The sequence below is a fragment of the Perca fluviatilis genome, chromosome 4, assembly GCF_010015445.1.
Source record: "Perca fluviatilis chromosome 4, GENO_Pfluv_1.0, whole genome shotgun sequence".
Taxonomy (NCBI): domain Eukaryota; kingdom Metazoa; phylum Chordata; class Actinopteri; order Perciformes; family Percidae; genus Perca; species Perca fluviatilis.
In genome coordinates this window covers 41,587,378-41,611,092 of record NC_053115.1, presented here as the reverse complement: position 1 = coordinate 41,611,092, position 23,715 = coordinate 41,587,378, and the positions used below count along the sequence as shown (strand labels likewise).

At 44.1% G+C, this 23,715-nt stretch overlaps 1 protein-coding gene across 1 annotated transcript in view; it reads left to right on the top strand.

Moving 5' to 3' along the window:
• Window positions 1-23,715, top strand: part of si:dkey-49n23.1 (semaphorin-3D) — a 126,544-nt gene that overhangs the window by 91,128 nt on the left and 11,701 nt on the right. Inside the window, 10 exon segments of the mRNA XM_039796473.1 lie at window positions 17-171; window positions 2,103-2,165; window positions 2,564-2,683; window positions 3,267-3,361; window positions 4,615-4,742; window positions 12,016-12,158; window positions 12,758-12,872; window positions 15,014-15,083; window positions 16,613-16,757; window positions 21,964-22,186. Of these exon segments, the coding sequence (XP_039652407.1) occupies window positions 17-171; window positions 2,103-2,165; window positions 2,564-2,683; window positions 3,267-3,361; window positions 4,615-4,742; window positions 12,016-12,158; window positions 12,758-12,872; window positions 15,014-15,083; window positions 16,613-16,757; window positions 21,964-22,186 (1,257 nt within the window).

Below are 23,715 nucleotides of genomic sequence, written 5' to 3'. Positions count from 1 at the left end.
GTTTTGTCTCTCTCAGATCTGAGGAACAGCTTGGCTGTGTTCTGGGGGGGCGGAGTCAGCGGCGGATACCAGGCCCTGTTATTGGACGAGGATCAGGGATGGCTGTTGGTCGGAGGGAAAGACCACATCTACCTGCTGAGACCCGACAGCTTGGATCTGCCCACGCACACGGTGAGACATTTAAAATTAAAAAGTCCAAATGATAACCTGTGTGGGATTACAGGGAGCCAGGTTCTATTCAGCCTGAGGTTATTTGTTCTGGGAGATGGGTTGATCCCATAGACCACATGTGTCAAACTCAAGGCCCACGGGCCAAATCCAGTTTTCATCCGGCCCGCATATCACTTTAGGTTCACAATGGATTTTGGCCCGCCTAGTTGTGCGCAGAAACCAAAAAGAGAGGAAACTCTTTTCAAACTGTAATTATGCGACACTCAAAGCAGAATTTGGCAGATTTGCCGACTTTGAGATTCAGGAATTCCCACAGAAGCAGAGAATTTTCATATTTAGGCTGGGAAACCGGTTGCTGTAAAAAAAAAAATGTAATCATTGTTTTGCTTGATTTGCAAAACTCTGTGATGGCTAAGGAACTTTTTTTTAGGGCTTTATGTCAACATAACTAAGTGAGAAAGCTATATGAGACATCAAATAATGCAGTCAAATACATTTGACTTAGATTAAATAAAAGCATGTCAAACTCTACATGTCTGGCCCCTGATGTGATTCTTATTTCCAAGTGTGGCCCTTAGTGAAGGTGAGTTTGACAGCCCTGCCATAGACTGTAAATGCGGAAGTGCCTTAAACCTGCGTTCTATCTGAAATCCAGCAGGGGGAGACTCCTTAAACCTGCGTTCTATCTGAAATCCAGCAGGGGGCGACACGTACAGTTGCAAAAGGAGGTCTGTTTCTGTAGAAGTCTATGAGAAAGTGACCCACTTCTCACTTGATTTATTACCTCAGTAAAAACATTTTCATAATGAGTTTATGGTCTCAATTGCTAGTTTAAGTCTTCCGCAATGAAGAATGATTGAATTATGGTGTTGTTGATTTTAAAATCGATGATAAAGCAGGGGGTGTTTTAGGGCGTGGCTATGATGTGATTGACAGTCCGCCTGTCTTTATATGTAATATAACTATAGGACATAGATATATTTAAAACCTAGCGAAGCTAAATCTTACCTCGAATTATGTAAGCTAGCTTTCAGCAGCAGTTGCATCCAGATTGCCAGTAAAAATGTGTAACGTAGAGTGTAAGCAGTGTTGCCAACTCTCAGCTAACATCCCAGTCAGATAGCGCCCAACAGTCTATGGCTCCTCCCTCACTCCTCCCTCTTGTTTAAAATGGTCGCATCCGCGACCAAGATGGCTACGCCCGTAACGGAAAACTCGACAACTCATAGCAGATCTCCACAAACCAATGGGTGACATCACACATGCTCTGTCCATTAATATTTAATTATATTATAAGGTACTTTATTTGTCACATACACGTACATGTAGTGAAATTCATTCTCTGCATTTAACCCATCCCTCAAGGGAGCAGTGGGCAGCCAATGACAGCGCCCGGGGACCAACTCCAGATCTGAGCCAGTGCCTTGATCAAGGGCACTGACTGGATAACCTAGTACATGTTTTTTACAGTCTATGGTCGATCCTAAACGAAGCTGGATCCAGACACATTATTTTAAGAGGATGGAAGAATGAAGGGGGTGCCGCCTTCGATCCAGGAGTGGGCTGGTGAGATGGCTAGGGTGGCGGCGTTTTGAAAAGATGTCTTTATAAACGGTTTCTGCAGGTTTCAACAAGTCAAATTTAAGACTCTTTAAGACCTTCATGAACGAAATGTAAGACCTATATCACGGCATAAAAGTACAACGAAATGCAGAGTCGCAAGCGTACATATTGTACTTGCTCTGTCATCTTTTCTTGATTTATGTCTGGGTGGTGGAGATGAGGAATTATTAATCACACAAAAAACACAAAGTAAAACTAAACGTAAAGAAGCTTCTGAAGTTTTTCTGCGTCCCACTGCAACCCTGCAAGAAATCAAAGGATATAAATCTGTCTCTGAGTGCCTGCCTGTGTTTTCTTTCCTCCATCAGATCCACTGGCCCGCTGCCAGAGAACACGTGGAGCACTGCAGGCAGGCGGGGAAAAGCCTGGAAGTGAGTGTCCGATACCAGTGTGTTAAAAAAATATATATTTTAGTATGTTTTAACAGCCGTGTACTACTATCCCTGTATGGCTGTGATATGATTTCTATCTTTGTTGTTCGGTCTGGCTCAGGTTAAACTCTTTGTGAAACATGAACAAACAAACAACGAACGCCAGAGAAATTTCTTTTATTATCCAGTTCCACAGTCAGTCATAACAGAAATAAGAACATAAATAAACTCCTTTTAAAGTAGATTTTCTTCAGGGCTAAATTACGTATCGGATCGGTGCATAAACTCTGTTTTTTTTCTGATACCGATACCAGCATTTTAGGCAGTATCGGAAGCTTTTCTCTTACTGGTATGGGTATCGGCCCATCTCTAACATTTGATTGTGTTTTTATTTTCAGACAGACTGTGCCAACTTTGTGCGGCTGCTGCAGCCGTTCAATAAGACCCATGTTTACGCCTGTGGTACCGGCGCCTTCCATCCACAGTGCACATACCTGCACGTAGGACACAATGCAGAGGTATTCATATGTTTAGTTATCCGTTCTCTCAGTATATGAAGATGCCAAACCTTATGTGTAGCCTAAAATGGAATGCAAAATTAGAAATACATTGACATTGACAAAGGAAATTGACAATAGCTCTAATTCCTGTGCTCATTTTGTTGTTTGTTGGTGCATTTCTTATTGTGACTGCAGGTAATTTGTCCAAATATACTGTAGACAAAGACATTTCCAATGCAGCAACAATGAGGTTTGCTCGCAGAGACACCTGTACACTTGGCCCTGTTTGTAATTTTTTTTTAAAAACATTAAAAAGATGTCATAAAATGGAAGGAAATGCACAAAATCACCTAACGCAGCGTTTGCAAAAGTAGTGGAATTACTTTGTAATGCGTTCCTCCCAACACTGGTCCCTTATTGTGCGCTGATGGGCAACAACTGTGGACAAGAAGACATCCGTCAGAAACAAAAAGAAGCAGAGAGTCAGTTTCCTCTTTGCCCTTCTGTTTACGGTCATTCTGAGTTTGCGTGTGGTATCTCTCTCTCTCTCTCTCTCTCTCTCTCTCTCTCTCTCTCTCTCTCTCTCTCTCTCTCTCTGTAGCAGCCGTTGTTCATGTTGTCTCACACGGTGGAGTCGGGCAGAGGAAAATGTCCCTTCAGTCCCAGGGAGCCCTTCACCGCTCGACTGACTGGTAGGTCTCATCCAGGCCACACATAATGCACCCTGTGTGTCCACACACACACACACACACACACAGTCTCCATACACACACACACACACACAGTGGATACACACACACATGCACACGCAGTGGTTACACACAGTTAAATCATTTTTCTGTCATTCTCTAACAGCCGTATTCATATTCTGGTGACACTAATGTCCTGCAGCGTACAATCCCGCCACTGTCCGTCTCATTCCTGCTGCAGAGCGTCTGTCCAGCTGTGGCGTGGGTCGGTCCAGCTGTGGCGTGGGTGGTCTGGCGTCTGGCGTCAGCTGTTAGCCCCACGCCACTTTACGGACATAAAGAACCGCCATAAAATCAGCTTCAAGTTGTCAAACTGAGTTTTTTTCATTTCTTTATTTCATAGTTGTGTCAGCGGTCAGAGAAAGAGGCGTTGGACCTTCAACAGCAAACACACGTGTTGTAGTTTGACATTGGTCGTGTTTTTTTTATTGTAAAATGAGATATAATTATAATACAGGGAGACACTAGAGGCAAAAACATCCAAAAACACTTTTCAATTTTGAGTTTTTGGACTATTTCGCTTCATCCGATATACACATTTAGGGGTTTATTTTACTCAACTTTGTCTATTTGTGTCTGTAGATTTCTTCTAAATTAACCAAAAGTTAGCTTTAGTTAATGCCTCATTTAAAAGTACAAATACAGTAAACTACTGTAAGTAATCAACAGGAGCGTAAAATGGTGATACCTGTTAGTTCAAATGTTAAAACTCATTCACATGTAGGGTCTTTAAAATACAATCCAGATCTTTAAACCTTTTTTTTCTTTCTTTCTTTCTGCCTCTCTTTCTCCCCCTCCTCTCTATCTCTCTCTCTCTCTCCCCCTCTCTCTCTATATCCCTATCTCTCTCTCTCTCCCTTTTCTCTCTCTCTCTCTCTCTCTCTTTTTTTTTTTTTTTTTCTCTTTTCTCTTTCTCTCTCTCTCTCTCTCTCTCTCTCTCTTTTCTCTCTCTCTCTCTCTTTTCTCCCCTTTCTCCCCCCCCCCTCTCTCCCCCCCCTCTCTCTCCCTATCCCTTTCCCCCCTCTCCCTCTCTCTTTTCTCTCTCTCCCCCCCCCCCCCCCCCCCTCCCTCTCCCCCCCCTCTCTTCCCCCTCTTTTCTTTTTTTCCTCCTTTTCCCCCCTCTCTCTCCCCCCCCCCCCCCCTCTCCCCCCCTCCCCCCCTCTCTCCCCTCCCAACCCCAAAACCCAACCCACAATCGAGCAAGATGTATAGGGGGGGCTGGCGATTTTTGGGATCCAACGAACGTATCCTTCCGATCTGATCCTCGATCGCCCTCTACAGTCAGCATTACATCCGCACCGAAGCGTACGATCACAACTGGCTCAACGGTGAGAAGCTCCAGTCTGAACCAAACATGCATTTCTTTTCTTTCTTTCTTTTTTTCTACTTGTTCCTCCTCTCTCATAATGCTCTCATCCTGAACTGAGTGGTGTATTACCATGCAGACACAACACAAACCTTACCTCTCATCCTCACTGACTTTCTGTGTCTCTTTCAGTGGGGTAATGTAACTAAGTATATTTACTCAAGTACAAATTTGGTGTACATGTATGTTGAGGGTAGATGCAACAGAATGGTCGTGAGCAGATGTAGACACTCAGACGGAATCAAAAGTGGTGTCAAAAAGGATGGGATTTTATTATACTTGTCCCAAATTAAGGCCCATAGGCAAAATAATCAATTAACAAAACCAAAATTAAAAAAAAAAAAAAAAAAAAGGAAAAAAATATACTTCCACAAAAAATTAAATAAATTGACGTGAGAGTCAAAACTTATTAAACAATACAAAGTTACAGCTGTATACAAGTTTGACGTTTTTGTACTAGTCACCAGAGCCTTCACAGACTGACGTCCTTCCTTCTCTAGCTCTCTCGAGCAACTGACACTGACAGTCTATATAGGCCTGTAGCGCATCCCTGGAATTGGAAGATACCAACCCCAAATAAAATACAGGGTGGCTAAGGCGAAGACCAAAAAGCTACAATCAGCCAAAATTAACAGATCTAGTAGACTAGAAATTTACGAAGATTTATAACTGACTCACCAAAACATTCCACTAAGCCACCAAAGACTGACAGACAAAATAAATAATTACTCAAAATTACAATCATTTCCTGTTACCCCAGATGTAGTAACGTCATTTAAACTTCACGATCGCGGCAAACTTTCCCTTTAACAACAACAGAGCAGATGCCGTAAGCCACCAAGACTACAAGTTATCCTGTTACCTTTTAAACTAAATAAACAGCAAATTAACATAGACGTAAGTGTTGTGTGATTATTATAAATGATGTTTGTGACAAACAATATGATTTTAAACAGAATATGATGTATTGATAAATATAGCTATAGCCTAGAAATCACCGCAGTATTAGCTGTAAATATGTGCACAAGAATGCTACGGGATTACTGTATGGAATCAAATGAATGTGGTTTAACAGATAATTTGAAACGGAGCATATAATACGTAACAGAGCATATTGACATGCTAACAAAACATACACAGGCAACATTTAAACTCAGCCTTTGTGAGCTAAACTCGGTAGCGCATCGCTACCGTGACGGCAGCTATGCGCCCCGTCACACACCCCCCCCCTTAAGAGAGAGCGTCCAGGTCCATCTCAGGACGTGACAGAAAGTCAGCAATGACATTGTCCTTCCCAGCCCTATACCTCACCGTAAACTTGTACGGCTGCAAGGACAGGTGCCAGCGGGTGATCCTGGAATTAAAGTCACGCATGCGATGTAGCCACTGCAAGGGCCTATGGTCTGTCTCCAAGACAAACTCTTTGCCGACAAGGTAATATTTCAAAGTATCAAGAGCCCACTTGATGGCAAGACACTCCTTTTCAATGGTGGAGTATCGTGTCTCGCGAGGGAACAGTTTGCGACTCACAAACTGTATGGGTCTTTTGTCTGCCCCCTCACCCGCAACAACACCGCCCCCCAGGCCAATGCCTGCGCTCGGTTTGCACAGTGAAGGGCAAGGAGAAGTCGGGACTCCGCACAACCGGTTCCGGCACATGCTCTCCTTGAGATCGTGGAAAGCTGCCTCACACTCAGCAGTCCAGACCACCTTGTTAGGACTGGTCTTGCGAGTGAGGTCAGACAGGGGAACAGCACGGCTCGAAAAGTTGGGGATAAAATGCCTGTACCAGCCGACCAACCCCAGGAAAGACCGCACCCCCTTCTTGGTTGAAGGTGGCTTGGCACTACGGATGGCGTCCACCTTTCCAACCTGCGGACGTATGGTGCCACCACCCAGGACATATCCCAGGTAGCTCACCTCCGACCGGGCAAGCTGGCATTTACTGGCGTTCACCACCAACCCGGCCTGACGAATCCTCTGGAAGACATCACTCAGGTGTCGAAGATGTTCGTCCCACGACAAACTGTGGATAATGACATCATCAATATAAGCTGCGGCGTAGTCCTCGGCTCCCCTCAGCACCTCGTCCATGAGACGCTGGAAACGCGGCCGCCGTATGCAGGCCAAAGGGCATAACCCTGAACTGGAACAGACCAGATGGAGCTTTGAAGGCCGTCAGCTCCTGTGCCTGGGGTGAAAGCGGCACCTGCCAGTACCCTTTACACAAATCCAAGGTACTGAGGAACTCAGCCTTCCCCAGACGCTCCACCAGTTCATCCACACGGGGCATGGGATATGGGTCAAAAGCTGAGATGGCATTCAGCTTCGACAAGTCAACACAGAAACGGAGCCCCCCGTCCTTCTTCGGCACCAGGACCACGGGACTACACCACTCACTGCGTGATCTCTCGATCACCCCCATCTCCAGCATCGCCAATACCTCCTGCTTCAGCGCGGGGATCAGTCGCGCTGGAACCCTGGTGGCGGTCTGCCGGACGGGGCCTGGAGAAGTCAGTTTGATGTCGTGGGTGATGACGTCCGTTCGCCCTGGCCGATCCTGAAATAGGCCCCTTGGGACGATAGTCAACAGGTCCTCCTGCTGTTCAGCAGTCAAGTGGGTGACGGAGGGGTAGGTCGACTTGCCGCCCGCAGTAGGAAAGTACTGCTCCAACGGTTCCTCTTCCTCCTCCACAGTCCGTGCCCACAGCTGATCTTGAATAGAAGATTGTCGATCAATCCATCGCTTTAAGAGGTTCACGTGGTAGATCTGCTTGGAGCGCCGTCTGTCTGGCATCGCGATTTCATAGGTGACCTCGCCGACCCTGCGAAGTACCGTGAAAGGGCCTTGCCACTTCGCCAGCAGACTGCTTTCCGACGATGGCAACAACAGTAGCACCTTCTGTCCGGACACAAAGGGAGCCACGCGTGCTGTCCGGTCATACCACGTCTTCTGCCTCGTCTGAGCCCGGCCAGGTGTTGGTGGGCCATGGAGCTCAGCTGGTCCAGTTTCTCCCTCATCTTCAGGACATAGCTCGCGATGTTAGTTGGTTGGCGAGGGCGCCCCCCTCCCAACTCTCCGGAGGATGTCCAGCGGGGCCTCTCACCTCCCGTCCGAACAAGAGTTCGAAGGGAGAGAATCCGGTAGATGCCTGCGGTACTTCTCTGTACGCGAACAACAGGTAAGGAAGCCACTGGTCCCAGTCAGCTCCTGACTCTGACACGAACTTCCGCAGCATCGACTTCAGGGTCTGATTGAATCTCTCAACCATGCCGTCGGTCTGCGGGTGGTACGGTGTGGTTTTAATGCCCCGAATCCCTAACAGGGAGTACACCTGCCTCAATGTCTTACTGGTGAAGTTAGTACCCTGATCGGTTAAGATTTCCTTGGGGACACCCATACGGGAGAAAAGTTGAAGCAAACTATTGGCCACCTGCCTTGCCTTAGTGTTTCTGAGGGGGAATGCCTCTGGGTAACGTGTTAGCGTATCGCAAATCACCAAGATGTAGCGGTAACCTGCCCTACCTCTCTCCAAGGGACCAACTACATCCATGGCAATGCGACTGAAAGGTGTGTCAATAATGGGAAGACTGATGAGGGGAGCTTTTAAGCCTCTCTTGGAGCGAGCAGACAACTGGCACTCTGGACACGACCTACAGTATTCTGCTATGTCATTACTGAAACCTGGCCAATAGAATCTTTGCAGGATTCTCTTCTCTGTCTTTTCCCTGCCCAGATGTCCTGACCATGGAACACTGTGTCCCAAGTGCAACACTTTGGTCCTAAGAGCCTCCGGAACAACCAACTGCTCTGTGTCTGTACTCACTCGATACAGTTTCTCATTATTGACAACAAAACATGTGTCACCTTCCCTCATGGCTTCCCTAGCCTCATCTGGGTTTTTTGCAGACGAAAAGCACGAGCTAAGAGTGGGGTCCGCCCGCTGAAGCATCTGGAAGTCCTCACAAAAGGCTTCAGTACCCTCTAACGGTGGGGAGGACAGACCTTCCTGCATCACTGTACCTGACACTTTCGCTCTGCGCCTCTCTGCCTTGGACTTTCTAGGCTTGCCACCAGGACAACTCTCAAATGGTAACTCTGACCAAACATCAGTGTCTGGTCCATCTCTTGCCTGGGCTCTAGTTGTAACATAAGCATCAACTGTGTCAACACTTTGTAATAGCTCTGTAAGAATTGGTACATCCTGGCCTAGAATCACAGGATACGGGCACTTATCCAAAATCCCCACAGTTAACAAGTACGCTTCGCCATTAATCTCAATGAGAACCTCACCTGTTTGGTGCTCAGACTCATCCCCATGGATGCAGCGGCCCTCACTGTGCCCACAGGCTGGAAATCAGACTTCAAACAGGACTTACGATAAACGATACACTACTTCCTGTATCAACTAAAGCCTGAACTGTCTTTCCACCTATCTTCACAGGGACTGTTACATCGGAAGAAGTACCAGATAAGTGCTTGCTATGGCCAGGTATGTAACATATTCTGGAATCAGACATTCTTTGCACTGTGCAATTGGGCCTAATGTGACCCGGCTGGCCACAACCATGGCATACAAGTACCCTAGGTGCTCTAGCCGGAATGGTGCTAACACCGGGGCTATTGGAGGGTTTAAACACACGACCACTACCACCCACAGACTTACCAGAGAATGTCTTGTCTGGCTCCCGCTGGGCTGCTTGGTAGGGTCTTCTCCAGTCCTGCTGTTGTGGGCCTCTTCTGGATTGCCTGGCGGCCATGAAGGTCTCCACCAGGTCTGCAGCTTGCGCAGCGGGGGTAGGTGCTCTCTCACCCATACCTGAAGCTCAGGGTGCAGCATGTCCAGGAACTGCTCCAACACGATTCGGTCACACACTTCCTCATTGGTCAGCAACTCTGGAACTAGCCATTTCCCCATCAGGTCCTTCAGCCGGGCTTGAAGTTCTTTCGCCGTCTCACCCGCCACAACGGTCTTGGACCGGAAACGTTGGCGGTAAGTCTCGGCGCTGATGTTGAACTTGTCGAGAACAGCCTGCTTCACTTTCATGTAGTCACGGCTATCTGCCAAACTCATGGCTACGTAGGCAGATCTAGCCTTACCCTTTAACAATGGCACCAGGTACAATGCCCAAGTCTCAGGGGGCCACTGACTTGCTGCTGCCAATCTTTCAAAGGTGGTCAAATAGTTCTCAATATCTTCGTCCTCTTCATAGGGGGACATCCTAGGGGGTGTCCACCCCCGTTGAAGGTGTGGTGATGTGGCAAGGCCAAAAGCTGTGGAGTCAAGGGAGCTCTGCATCCTGGGTGCTGTGTGCTGACCTGTCTGTGGCTGAGGAGTTGGCACATCCAGAAATGGCATGTTGTAGAGCTGATCGGAGGCTGCCGAAGGGCGGGAGTCGGGCGGGTCCCTCTGCTGCTGTCCAGCAAGTGTCTGTCCCGTCTCTCTGTGCGTTACCGACTTCGTCTCTCACCAGTTGCTGCAGTTGCCTGAACTGGTGCTCCACTCCTCTCCATCTCCTGTTCTGCGACGGCTCTGCCTCCATCTGGTGCTGCTGGACGCCCCTGAGACTCCACCATCGCTCTCACCACTTTCTCCAAGCGCTCTCAGTCTCTTTTTCCTCTTCTCTTCCCCCCCGGAGAGGAGGCCGTGCCGACGCCGTGGATTTGGGCCTGGCTCCCATCGCCAAACCATCGCTAGGGTTGCGTTGCACTCCGGGTCCTTTTTCACTCATCTCAACCCATAGAGTGCTGCTCGGACACTGCTAACCGGAAACCACTGCCACCAAATGTTGAGGGTAGATGCAACAGAATGGTCGTGAGCAGATGTAGACACTCAGACGGAATCAAAAGTGGTGTAAAAAGGATGGGATTTTATTATACTTGTCCCAAATTAAGGCCCATAGGCAAAATAATCAATAACAAACCAAAATTAAAAAAAAAAAAAAAAAAAAAGAAAAGGGAAAAAATATACTTCCACAAAAAATTTAATAAATTGACGCGAGAGTCAAAACTTATTAAACAATACAAAGTTACAGCTGTATACAAGTTTGACGTTTTGTTACTAGTCACCAGAGCTTTCACAGACTGACGTCCTTCCTTCTCTAGCTCTCTCGAGCAACTGACACTGACAGTCTATATAGGCCTGTAGCGCATCCCTGGAATTGGAAGATACCAACCCCAAATAAAATACAGGGTGGCTAAGGGCGAACAGACAATAAAAGCTACAATCAGCCAAAATTAACAGATCTAGTAGACTAGAAATTTACCGAAGATTTATAACTGACTCACCAAAACATTCCACTAAGCCACCAAAGACTGACAGACAAAATAAATAATTACTCAAAATTACAATCATTTCCTGTTACCCCGGATGTAGTAACGTCATTTAAACTCGACCGACGCGGCAAACTTTCCTTTAACAACAACAGAGCAGACCCGGTAAGCCACCAAGACTACAAGTTATCCTGTTACCTTTTAAACTAAATAAACAGCAAATTAACATAGACGTAAGTGTTGTGTGATTATTATAAATGATGTTTGTGACAAACAATATGATTTTAAACAGAATATGATGTATTGATAAATATAGCTATAGCCTAGAAATCACCGCAGTATTAGCTGTAAATATGTGCACAAGAATGCTACGGGATTACTGTATGGAATCAAATGAATGTGGTTTAACAGATAATTTGAAACGGAGCATATAATACGTAACAGAGCATATTGACATGCTAACAAAACATACACAGGCAACATTTAAACTCAGCCTTTGTGAGCTAAACTCGGTAGCGCATCGCTACCGTGACGGCAGCTATGCGCCCCGTCACAATGTACTTTACTTGAGTATTTCTATGTTCTGCTACTTTACTTGTACTCGACTTCATCTACATAAGTACTGGAGCAGCAGCGATTGGTCGACTAGTCGATCGATACAAAAATAATCGACAACTATAGTCATTTTTCATGCAAAAATTAACAGAAAATGCAGTTTTCAGCCTCTCAAATATGGAGATGTCCTGCGCTTTTTCTGTTTTATATCAGATTGGGTTTTTGGAGTGACGAAACAAAGACATTTGATGTCGAGTGTTTGTGATTAACTGAAGGACGACGCGTTGCTTCATGTGTCCTTCTCAAGCTAAATAAAGTCTTTAGAAAGCTTCTTGGATCAGCTGGAAAATGCATCGTCACAAAGCTGAAACCACACTGCTAACCCTCTGCCGCCTGGCTCTTTCAGAGCCGGAGTTTGTGGGCTCCTTCTCCATCCCCGACACTCGCAGTCCGGACGACGACAAGGTCTACTTCTTCTTCAAGGAGCAGGCGGTGGAGGCCGGACAGTGGGACAAGAGGGTGTACAGCCGCGTGGCTCGAGTCTGCAAGGTACAGAGACACGGAGACACAGTATACGAACTGTGGGGCATCTTTGGTTTCCTCCAAAGCATACAACTTGTAGCACAAGAAGTTTTTTTTCTTTTTACCTGCTTGCTTTAGCTTGCTAGCTGGATAATTTATCCAAGCAGAAAATCCACCTAGCTCCAGTTCCCACAGGCTATTTATTTTTTTTAAATGATCAAGGTTTTGCGGCACTGAACTCAACTGTGTCCAAAACACACTGATGCTGCTTTCATGTCTCGTTTGTTTGAGTAAAGTACTAAAAATCTCTCTTCAGGTTCCAGCCCGGTCTCATGACGCCTCATATAATATAAGCTTTTTATTTGTTTTATTTGTCAAATCTTGGAATGGAGTGAAAAGTACAAACAGTGCAGTATGAAAAAAGAAGTACAAGTACCTTAAATATGTTTTTAAGCCCAGTAGTTGACAGTTGGACAGTTGTAGGGATCTTTATATTTAAACAGACGGTGATTTTCTAAAAGTCTGCTTTTTTATGCTTCCCTTCCCTCTCCTCTCCCTTTCTTCTCACTGTCCTCCACCCTATCTTTATCTCTCATATTTCCCTCTCTCTTCTCTCCTCTGTCCAGAATGACGTCGGAGGGAAGAGGAGTCTGATCAACCGTTGGACCACGTTCCTCAAAGCCCGGCTGGTCTGTTCTGTCCCCGGCCCGTCTGGAGTCGACACACAGTTCGATGAGCTCGGTAACCCTCCCCTCCTTTTCCTTCCTCTCCGGCTGCCTTTCATGTAACTCCTCTGGAGTAGACCTTTTGATATAATGGTCCTGCTGTCCTCCCTCCTTTCTTTCTGACTTCATCGTCCTGTCCCTAAACTTTGAAAAGAGGATAAAGTTTGGCACGGCAAGAACTTCCTTCCCTCTTTTCTCCTCCCTTCTTTGATGCCCAATCGACGAAGCTGTAAACTCCCTTTGAATGATTCTTTGTGCTCAATTAGTTTTTTTGGCAGTTATTATTTACTGTTTTATTACATTAGGCAGGTCACAACAGCGTTAGTCTCTCATTGCCAGACCCTCCTCCACATCACTGTGGAGGAAGGTCTGGCTAGTCCACACAACATTCTGGGATTGGAGAAAAACATGCTTTGGTTTATTGGTATTTCTTTAAACCAATCACAATTGTCTTGGGCGGAGCTAAGTGCCGGACGGAGCCACGGTGCCTCTGCAAAATAGCCTCAGAAAGGAACTAGTTTTGGTGGAACATGTGTACGTTTAAAAGTAGTTTTAGTCGTGCGAGAGAAAACTCAGATTGGACCGATCGTCTAGCTAGCTGTCTGGATTTACCCTGCAGAGATCTGAGGAGCAGTTAGACCATAGTCCTCACAAATCCACCGGAGGTTAGAACGCCAACACAAAGGTAACGGACACCCGGCCGAAAGAGTGAAATCCAGCGGAATTTCCCACAGCACCTGAACAATCCCAGAAATGAAAGGTCGTCGACATAGACTAAAACAGTGTAGAATGTCTAGAAGGGATACAGCTACGGCGACGACCGTTACGTTTAGAGATATACCGATACCGAGCTCAGGAAAAGCCTCCGATGCTGCCTGAAACCTTGATATCGGTATCGGTGAGTATGTGAAACTACACACCGATCCAATATCTTAAAGGCCCTCAAAAAATACACCTTAAAGTAGTTTATTGATGTTCTTTTATCGTTATGACTAACAAGTTTTATGGCGATCATTCTCTGTATTTTTTTCATATTTTACAAAGAGTTTAACCTGAGTCAGGCCATACAACAATGCAAGCAATCATATCTCATCCGTACAGGGTTATACAGTTGTTAAAACATAATATATATATATATTTATTATTATTTCTTCTTTCGCTCTGGTATCAGATCGGTACTCGGTATCGGCCGATACGCAAGTTCAGGTATCAGTATCTGGAAGGAAGAAATCTATAAGTTTAGGGAAAAGGTGGTTCGGAACGAACACAAATTTCCTGGGTGAAAGCACTAAAATGATATTATTATATTATCCTAGATTTAGTGTAATTAAGCGTAACGTGCGTCCGTAGCGCTATCCCTTCTAGCGCGGTTGTAAGTAAGTGTAACCTGTTCTGGTCTTGAAGAAGGTCTCTGACTGAAAGATTGATTTTTGCACAGACTTGAGTATGCGGATGTTTTTTTCCCACATTATCTTTTTTAAGTTAGTGCCATTAAAAGTGTTTTACACATGACTCACAAGCTGATAATAAGACAAGTACGAACTGTACAGTGGAGACTAAATGGTTGTCAAATTACTGTGCCTTACAGCTTAGCGACCATCATTCACTCCTAATAGGAGGAACCCACAATTTAAATGATGAATCAATAAAACTGACTTTTTTGGCTGTTCAGGGCTGCACAATATATATATATATATATTTTATATATTTTTTTTAATCGTCATCGCAATATCTACTGGCGCAATATACACATCGCAAAAGGCTGTGACATATCACGACACAAAACAGATTTTTGTGTTAGTTGAAAGAAAATATCAGAAGAAAACTGCACTTTAAAATGATAACTGTCATTCGTTTTTTAGTGGTTATATTCAATGTAATGTTCAATTTGTCCATAAAAGAATGTTGAAAATGATTTTACTTGTATTTGTTTTAAATTCAGCAAGCAATTTCTCGTATTGTAGAAGAATACTGAAAGCAGCAGAAATGCAGAACTGAGCACATTTTAATATCTGTTTATGTATCGTGAGTAATATCGTTATCGCGATATTCAACAACGTTATCGCATATCGCACATTTTCCTCATATCGTGCAGCCCTATTCATGACGCATTTTATAGCTGCCACTGTGTTAATTTGTTTTTTTTGTTTTTTTTAGAGGACATCTTTGTTCTGGAGACGAAGGACCCTCAAAACCCGACCATCTACGGTGTCTTCAGTACATCCAGGTGAGAACAGACTCAGTCAGACCAGTATATACAGAATATTAGAGGTGTGACCAGATCTCGCCAATGAGCAACGCACTGCACACCGTTTAGAGATTGAACGTGCTGCAGGACATTTGGCGCTCTTATACTTCCTCACCTTAAATCCTGCTTTGCTTCCGTCAGAACAACTGCAGCCACTAGAGGGCGCCGCCACTAGAAACATAAATATAGTTCGTAAATGCTGCAACAAGCAACTTTTGTGGGTTTTTTTCAGGGGAGGACAGTCTCAGTAGCCTAGAAATCTAGACGCACCCTAGCGGCAGCAAATTTAATTTTGCAGACAGGGGGGTCTAGGCACTCTCCGTTGACTTGCGAGCTGGAAAAACCAAACTCTGGTCAGGCCAATCACATTGTGTATAGAGTCGGTGGGCGGGCTTATGGCTGCTGCTTCGGGGAACAGTGGTCTTCTGGAAGACTTGGAGTTAAGCTTTTCTTTGAGAAAAGAACAAAGAACGGCACAGAAATCATTCTTAAAAAAGGAAGATGTGTTCGGAGTTTTGCCGACCGAATATGGCAAAAGTTGAAAGTTGAATCTATCAACTAGCTTCAGTACCTTCTTCGTTGCTCTGGTTGGTTGTAGTGCTATCCTATTACGTGCAGAGGGAATTTGAAAGACAACCGTTTATCCCCCCCCCTCGGATTGAGCTCCGTCAATGGTGAGTTCCCAGACCCAACATCTGGATGTGGGTCTGGTTTGTCAGGCTACAGTCTCCGTGGATAATACTAAATTAATTTCATTTTATTTTAATTTATTCGTTTCCTTGCATTGATTGCTTTTTTTTGTGTAACCAGTCAAATTTTGTCTAAAAACTGATAAAAATACTACATATACTGTACATAAAAACCTACAGTATTTGTGACTTTCCTAAAAAGTCTGTGTAAAGTCTGCTTTCACAATGGAAGGAAGCGTCCTCAAACAGTCAGGACGGCAGAGCACGGGGACGACCTCCTCCCCCTCCTTTACGTGCACACTCTTTAGCTGGGCGACGCGCACGTCGTGGTGGGGTGGGTGGGGTCAGAAGGGGGGGGGGGGGGGGGGGGGGGGGGGGGGGGGGGGGGCCCGCGGGGGGGGGGGGGGGGGTGGCCTCTTGTGGTAAAAAAAAAAAAACCCCCTTTTTTTTTCCTCCCACCCCACAACTCTTTCCTTCCTTCCCTCCTATTTTATCCTCACTTGCACTGTTTTCTGTAATCTCTTTCTATTCTCCCTCTGCTATCTTTCTTCTCTTCCTTCCCCTCAGCTTTTCCTTTTCTCTCTTGCTCTTTCATCCCTTTCTGAGCGCCTATTACCCCTGAACAGTATGAAGTACTAATTGTATGTTGTGAATAAATTGCATCTAATCTCCGTTTTTTTCCTATAATACTCCCTCCCTCTTTCGTCTTCTTCTTTACTCTCACACCTTTGCTTTTACTCTCTCTTCAACCCGTCTCCCTCCTTCAAATGTCCTACCTTTCCTCCTCATATGTTTCTATATGTCTGCTTTCCCCTGCAGCTCTATCTTTCGTGGCTCAGCAGTGTGTGTGTACTCCATGGCGTCCATCCGCGCCGCTTTTAACGGGCCGTTTGCCCATAAAGAGGGTCCGGACTATCGCTGGGTGGAGTACAAGGGCCGCATCCCCTACCCGAGACCAGGCACTGTAAGTACACACACACACACACACACACACACACACACACACACACACACACACACACACAGACAAACACACACAGACACACACACACACACAAAAAAAAAAAAAAAAAAAAAAAAAAAAAAAAAAAAAAAACACGTTAAAGTATCTTCACAACCATAAATTAGAATAAAAATGACATTTTTATATTCTGTGTTAATAAGTACAAGGGCTGCATCCCCTCCCCAAAACCAGACACACACACACACACGCTAAAGTATCTTCACAACCATAAATTACAAAAAAAATGACATTTTTAGATTCTATGTTAATAAGTACAAGGGCTGCATCCCCTCCTCCCCAAAACCAGGCACACACACACACACACATGCTAAAGTATCTTTACAACCATGAATTACAAAAAAAAGATTGTAGGTTTTGACCGTTTTTAATTAGTTGAGTTTATGGTTAGTTATTTTATGATAATTTTGGTTAAAGGCTCAGTTCAGTTTCCAACTCAGAGAACACAAACACATCTTGTGAGCTATTTCATCAGTTTATTTGTCAGGGACAATACATACAGGCATTGCTACCGTTACATCGTATGTGATTTGCAGTCCCTGGTTAGACTTTCAGAAATGACACACATGGTAAAACACTATAAAAATAGACATACAAACTAACCATTGGAGCAGACAAACAGGCAAACACAGATGCATAAAAACTAACAGCGAAGCTAGCATGGAACAGCAGCCACGATACGGATGGATGATACGAGGCAGCATCCTAGATGGATAAGGCGGACGAATAAGGCAAACGGTCACATAAATACATCACAACCAACAGTAAAGCAAACACAGACAGGAAGACTTATGTAACTAAGGATAAGAAGTTCGGACATTTACTAAAATAACAACTAAGAATGAACAAAAGAGGAGCGTAAATTACAGTGCTGTATCAAACACGTGACTTAATGAAGGCGAGTAATCACTAACATCGTGATATTAAGTCATGCAGATTGTTTTGTGCTCATGTTTTGGGATATTTAAAAAAAAAAGTGTATTTTTCTTTAAAAGGTTCACTTTCTACCAAAAAAAAAAAAGACCGTATGAAAATAGTTAACAGTGAGGTCAATGGATTTTCCAGTGTAAGGAGAACACTTATTCTAAATACATGACAGATACATTGAGTTTTGGAAATATATATATTATTGGTTTCAGCATCACAAATTCAATTCTATTCACCTTATTTGCATTAGGATTGCAGCGGATATTTCAAAACTCTCAAACTCTGTGCAAGGGACACATAACAACAACTGTGGTTTTGTAATTTGTGTGACTGCCCCTTCAAGGATAGGGTATGGTGTTGGTCACTTGCTTGTTAAAGTTCACAGCCATTAACTCTTTAAATAGTAAATTTAGTAAAGACGGGACGGTATTTATGTTTGTGTGAAGAGCCTAGTATTTCCTGTGGGATCAGACTCCGAACACACAGAACGCACGTAATTAAAACAAGGTGATGGAGCTGTGAGAGGGTGTACCCGGTGATTGAATACCTCTGGGAAGCTTCAACCTGTCAGGAAGGCCGAGGTTTTAGGGTTTGAGTGGGTCAGGTGTTATTTCGTTCTCCCTGCTGGGAATTCACCGCTGCGTGGAGCGCTGCTGTACCGCGAGGCTGACTGCAGACGAGGTCAGCCGTGTGTGTGTGTGTGTGTGTGTGTGTGTGTGTGTGTGTGTGTGTGTGTGTGTGTGTGTGTGGTCACAACCTCTGATCACGGACTCACTGCACACAAAATAATGGCTTCCATGTTGTTGACTCGTCCAAAATATTCTCCAATTCAGCTAATTTCACTTTGCTGCTCGTTTCTCACATCCGGTCAGGCTGTTCTCATGAACCATTTGTACATAATATAGCTACGAAAAGTAAAGCTGGGAAAATTGGTATGTATTCCACGTATTTATTACTGTCAGCAGCACACTGACTGCTGCTGTATAAGGGCATGAAGATCCACGTAGTGAGGAGGTTGGGGGGATGTTTGGCTCCTAAAACACAGGGCTTTCAAGCCGGGGAGCAGAGTTCATGTCCTGGAAGAAGTTAAGGAGAAAACACAAGACTTTCACCCAGGAAACAGGTGTTCATGTCCTGGAAGAAGTTAAGGAGAAAACACAAGACTTTCACCCAGGAAACAGGTGTTCATGTCCTGAAGAAGTTAGGAGAAAACACAAGACTTTCACCCAGGAAACAGGTGTTCATGTCCTGGAAGAAGTTAAGGAGAAAACACAAGACTTTCACCCAGGAAACAGGTGTTCATGTCCTGAAGAAGTTAAGGAGAAAACACAAGACTTTCACCCAGGAAACAGGTGTTCATGTCCAAGAAGTTAGGGAGACAACACAAGACTTTCACCCAGGAAACAGGTGTTCATGTCCTGGAAGTTAAGGAGAAAACACAAGACTTTCACCCAGGAAACAGGTGTTCATGTCCTGAAGAAGTTAAGGAGAAAAGACAAGACTTTCACCCAGGAAACAGGTGTTCATGTCCTGGAAGAAGTTAAGGAGAAAACACAAGACTTTCACCCAGGAAACAGGTGTTGGTGTCCTGAAGAAGTTAAGGAGAAAACACAAGACTTTCACCCAGGAAACTGGTGTTCATGTCCCAGGAGTAGTACTTAAGGGGGCCGATGTTTTAACCTGAACCACATCGTTCTTCTAAACTTAACTAGTCATTATGGTGTCTAAACTGTCGTCTCCCAAGATGGTCACCTTTTGTCGGCTAAATTTAACTGTAAATACCGCTAAACTTAACTGTCTTGTTACTGGTTTGTAGGATATTATAAGAGTTGTGCATACGTTTTAATACGATATAATACAAACCGGTTCATGAGAATGCGTTGATCCAGTTCATCAATCTTCAGTATATCTATTTCTCCTGCTTTCCATTTTTTTCACTTTCCACCTTTCTCTTACAATCCTCTCCTCATGGGAAACTTCTGACTTTCTCTACAAATCAGCATGTAGTTTGACACAGTCTGTAAGGCATTTCTTTTTCTTATCCTCTCTTACATTACCCTCCTTTCCTCCTGTGTGCCATCTGTTCATGCGCTGCTTCTTCACTGTTTTTTTATTTCTCATTTTGTAATATTTCAGGATAACATGATTCTGTCACAGTCTGTGTCTGTTTTAAGTGTGTAAAGTGGGAGTATAGTTAAAGGGTAACTTTTTCAACCTGGACCCTATTTTCACATGTTTTTGTGTTTAAGTAACTGATGGGAACAACATTTCCAGTATTAAGCAAGGTGAAACAAGCTGCAATGTCGCGTAAACAGGCAATTGTGCCCCTCTTAGTTTGTGTCCACTAAAAGTTCTCTTTTTGTCGCTCACAGCCTCAGATTGTTATTCTAAGTGTCTGACTACATTATGGAAAGGATCCCTACAGAGATAGACATTTTTGTTCAAGAGTAAGATCCTTTTTGTTTAACTTTAAACAGCCCCAAATTCACCATTGCCAAACTTACCAGACTCTATTTAAATAAAAGTACTTTTAGCGTGTTGGTGATACACATTTTAAAAATCTCATACATCTAGCATAGTTTTTAACTCAAGGTGAAGATTATAGACAGCTTTTTCGCTGCATGGATGTATGATTTTGCACCTTAAATAATTTAAAAAGAAATCCTGGCAACATTGGAGAGTTAACCATGCTAAATGTTTTAAAAGTCATGAAACTTCAACTCACATTTAAAAATCCCAAATCCTTCTATCACATCATCATTGGTTTTCCTTCTTTGCATAATGTGCAGTAGTTCCCAACCTTTATGTTTTGGCACCCTTTTAAAACAAACTAATATCGAGATGCGGCTCCTGGTCACAAGTTATACTTTAGTGTGAACATAAAACACTTATAATATTCTGGGTTTTGCCCTTTTTCCGAAAAAGATGATATTCCGAAGCTGTTTCCACGGCTAATAAATGTGAATATTTCACTAATAATCCCATTCACATGCAGCCGTGCAAAATAGGATTTTAAAAAAAGTTTACCAGAGATGGAGGACTTGTCGGACCGTGCGAACACAACCTCACTCTTTCATTCCTTCAACCAGCTTCTTGAAAAGGTCGGCGTAGCGATGTGTGCGCCAATCCTAAAACCTATCCAAGTCTTTGATAATGTTCAAAAGTAGCTGTGTTTCTCCTTCTTATCGGGTCTGCAGCCTGGCAAACAGTCAGCTGGTTGTTTTGTTTACAGCAACCATAGCAACGCACAGAGCTAACCGTAAGCCACAAACAGGCAAGAGGCTGTAAACTGCGGTAAAAACCCTGGTTGAGACGGATATTCTGAATGCATTGTATGTAAAAGAATGTTTCTAAAACCCGAATAATACCGGAATATCACACGTCTTTATCGGAAAATGCTATATTCGGAAAAAGGCCTTATTCTGCATGTCCAACCTGAATATGCTGTTTACATGACTTGTATCAAATTCAGAATATTGTCATATTCGGAATAATAGTGGAATATTGGTGTACATGTATACTTACTGACTGAGCCTGACTAGACAGGGTATTGATCTGCTAGGTTCGGACACAAAAAGTAATATATCATCTGCATAAAGCATAAGTTTGTGCACTGCACCTCCTGCCATAACAAAATAATGGTTAACCTCCTTTCTGAAGTCATAAAAACCAAGAAGTAAGCTAACAGAACTGTTCTGTTGCTGGGAGAAGACAACTGACGTGAACTTCTAGGTCAACTGCTGCAATTGTGTGTAATTGTGACAACTTACTCATCCCTCTTCTGTATCTATCTACTAATGGTCTATTTTTCATTTATTTATTTATATGTGGTTTGTTTTAGTAAGTTTAATATTTTTTGTATATTTTCTATTAGTTTTTAATTCTACTTATTTATGTAGATGTATTTTATGGATTGTTTTTAACAATCTATAGGTTATGTACTTAATAGCCACTGTTTAGAGCTTTTATTTATTTAGCTCGGTTCCAGTTTTTTATGTGTGTTTCTCTGTGTGTGTGTGTGTGTGTGTGTGGTGAGTATTTTGTTACATGTTTTTATTACATGTATGAAAAGCGCTATATCAATAAAGATTGATTGATTGATTGATTGATTGATTGATTGATTGATACTTTAAGTGTAACTCTAAACCTTTACCACTGATTTCTTCAGACTCCCAACACATACCTTTTGACTCAGAATATTTTTCTCTGACTTGTCCCCCAGTGTCCCAGCGAGACGTACGATGCTCTCCACAAGTCCACCAAGGACTTCCCAGACGAGGTGGTGAGCTTCATGCGGCAGCACCAGCTGATGTGGGAGCCCATCCTGCCGGTGGGCGGCAGACCCATCCTGACCCGGGTCAACACGCCCTACATGTTAAAGAAGGTCGTCGTGGACAGGGTGGACGCCGAGGACGGATCATACGATGTCTTACACCTAGGCACAGGTGAGGAGGAAGAGAGGGATTTAAGCGTGCTTGCTTAGGATGAAAATTTAACGTATACACACAACAAGACCAGAAACGGCGATCCGGCGATTCGCCTCAGGGTTGTGCGGCGATGGGAGTGTCACTCAAATCACCCATTTGTGTGACATCCAGTTGTCTTTTTAACCACAACTCTACTTTATATTTCACAGTTACTGTTTTCTGTCAGATCTTTTATATATCTCGATGTTTCTGAGCGCACTTGAAGGCAGCTTCATTTCCCGGAGAAAGAGAGAAATTAAAGAGACGGAGCGACTGAGGAAACAGTCAGCTGTTCCACAAACTCCCGGGCAGTTCAGTGTTTGGTGTTTTAAAACTTTCTTGTGGCAGAGATAGAGGCGTGATTTCGTGTTGCGTTTCTCCAAAGGTAAACCGCTCTCAATTTTCCGCCACAGCCCGCTGGGTTTTTATCCGGCTCCGCCCCGCAGCCACAGCGTTAACGCACTACCCCCCAATTCAAGATGAACGGACAGACCTGAGTTTTCGCCAGACCTTCTGAGGACCGACGCAGGCTGCGTGAATGCAGGTTAAAAGGTCAAACGAAAAGTTACGCAAGTAGTTTTACAAAAGCATGCGCAATCCAGACGATAAACACGAGGTGCTGGACAGTAGATCTTACCTTGAACAGCAGCTGGATTCTCATGATAAAATAATCTTTTCACACATTTTAACACTAACCCATTAAGGATGACAGAGTGTGGTTCATGTGTTGATCGATTGTGTGCAAACATCGTGCATTCATTCATTCATTATCTCTTTAGAGGTGAGAAGTTAAACACGGAGAGGTTTACGGTTTTATTCCCAAAGCTACACTTCTGACAGTGTGTGTGTGTGTGTGTGTGTGTGTGTGTGTGTGTGTGTGTGTGTGTGTGTGTTGTGCGCGTGCGGCATTGAAGGGCGTATCTTTGGGGGGGTTGAGATCTCCACTTTTGACCATAAACACTTAATTTTCTGCTTTCTGGTGACCTTTTTCCGCATCAATTTATGGTGCAAATGTCTTTATTTATGTAATGGAAATGATAATTTAGTTGTTTGGTTGTAACCCCCCATCCCCCCTGTAAATTACGTGTGTGTGTGTGTGTGTGTGTGTGTGTGTGTGTGTGTGTGCGTGATAAATGGCTGAGGTTATTTAGCGGCTGGTGACAGGCCGAAGGGGCCAGAGGTGCTCCCCGCGGCCCCATAAATCTCCTCTAAGTGGATTCCTCTCCAACATCTTTCATCCCCCCATCAACTGCTCCTTTACCTGCCTGATAAATGCTCATTCTGCTCTTTCAAGTGCTCTGATTTTCACGCCGTGCAACCTGGGTGAATCCTTCGACTCGTCTTCGCGTCCGGCAGATAATTCTTTTGTTGCTCGATAATGTCCCCTTTTTATTGCATCGTGCTGCTGAGCCACGTGCTGACGTCAGCGTGGTTTACTCTGAAGATAAAATACGCTTTAGAAACGTCTGCAGGTTACTGCGAGGTCATACACTGAGCTGAGTAGTAGT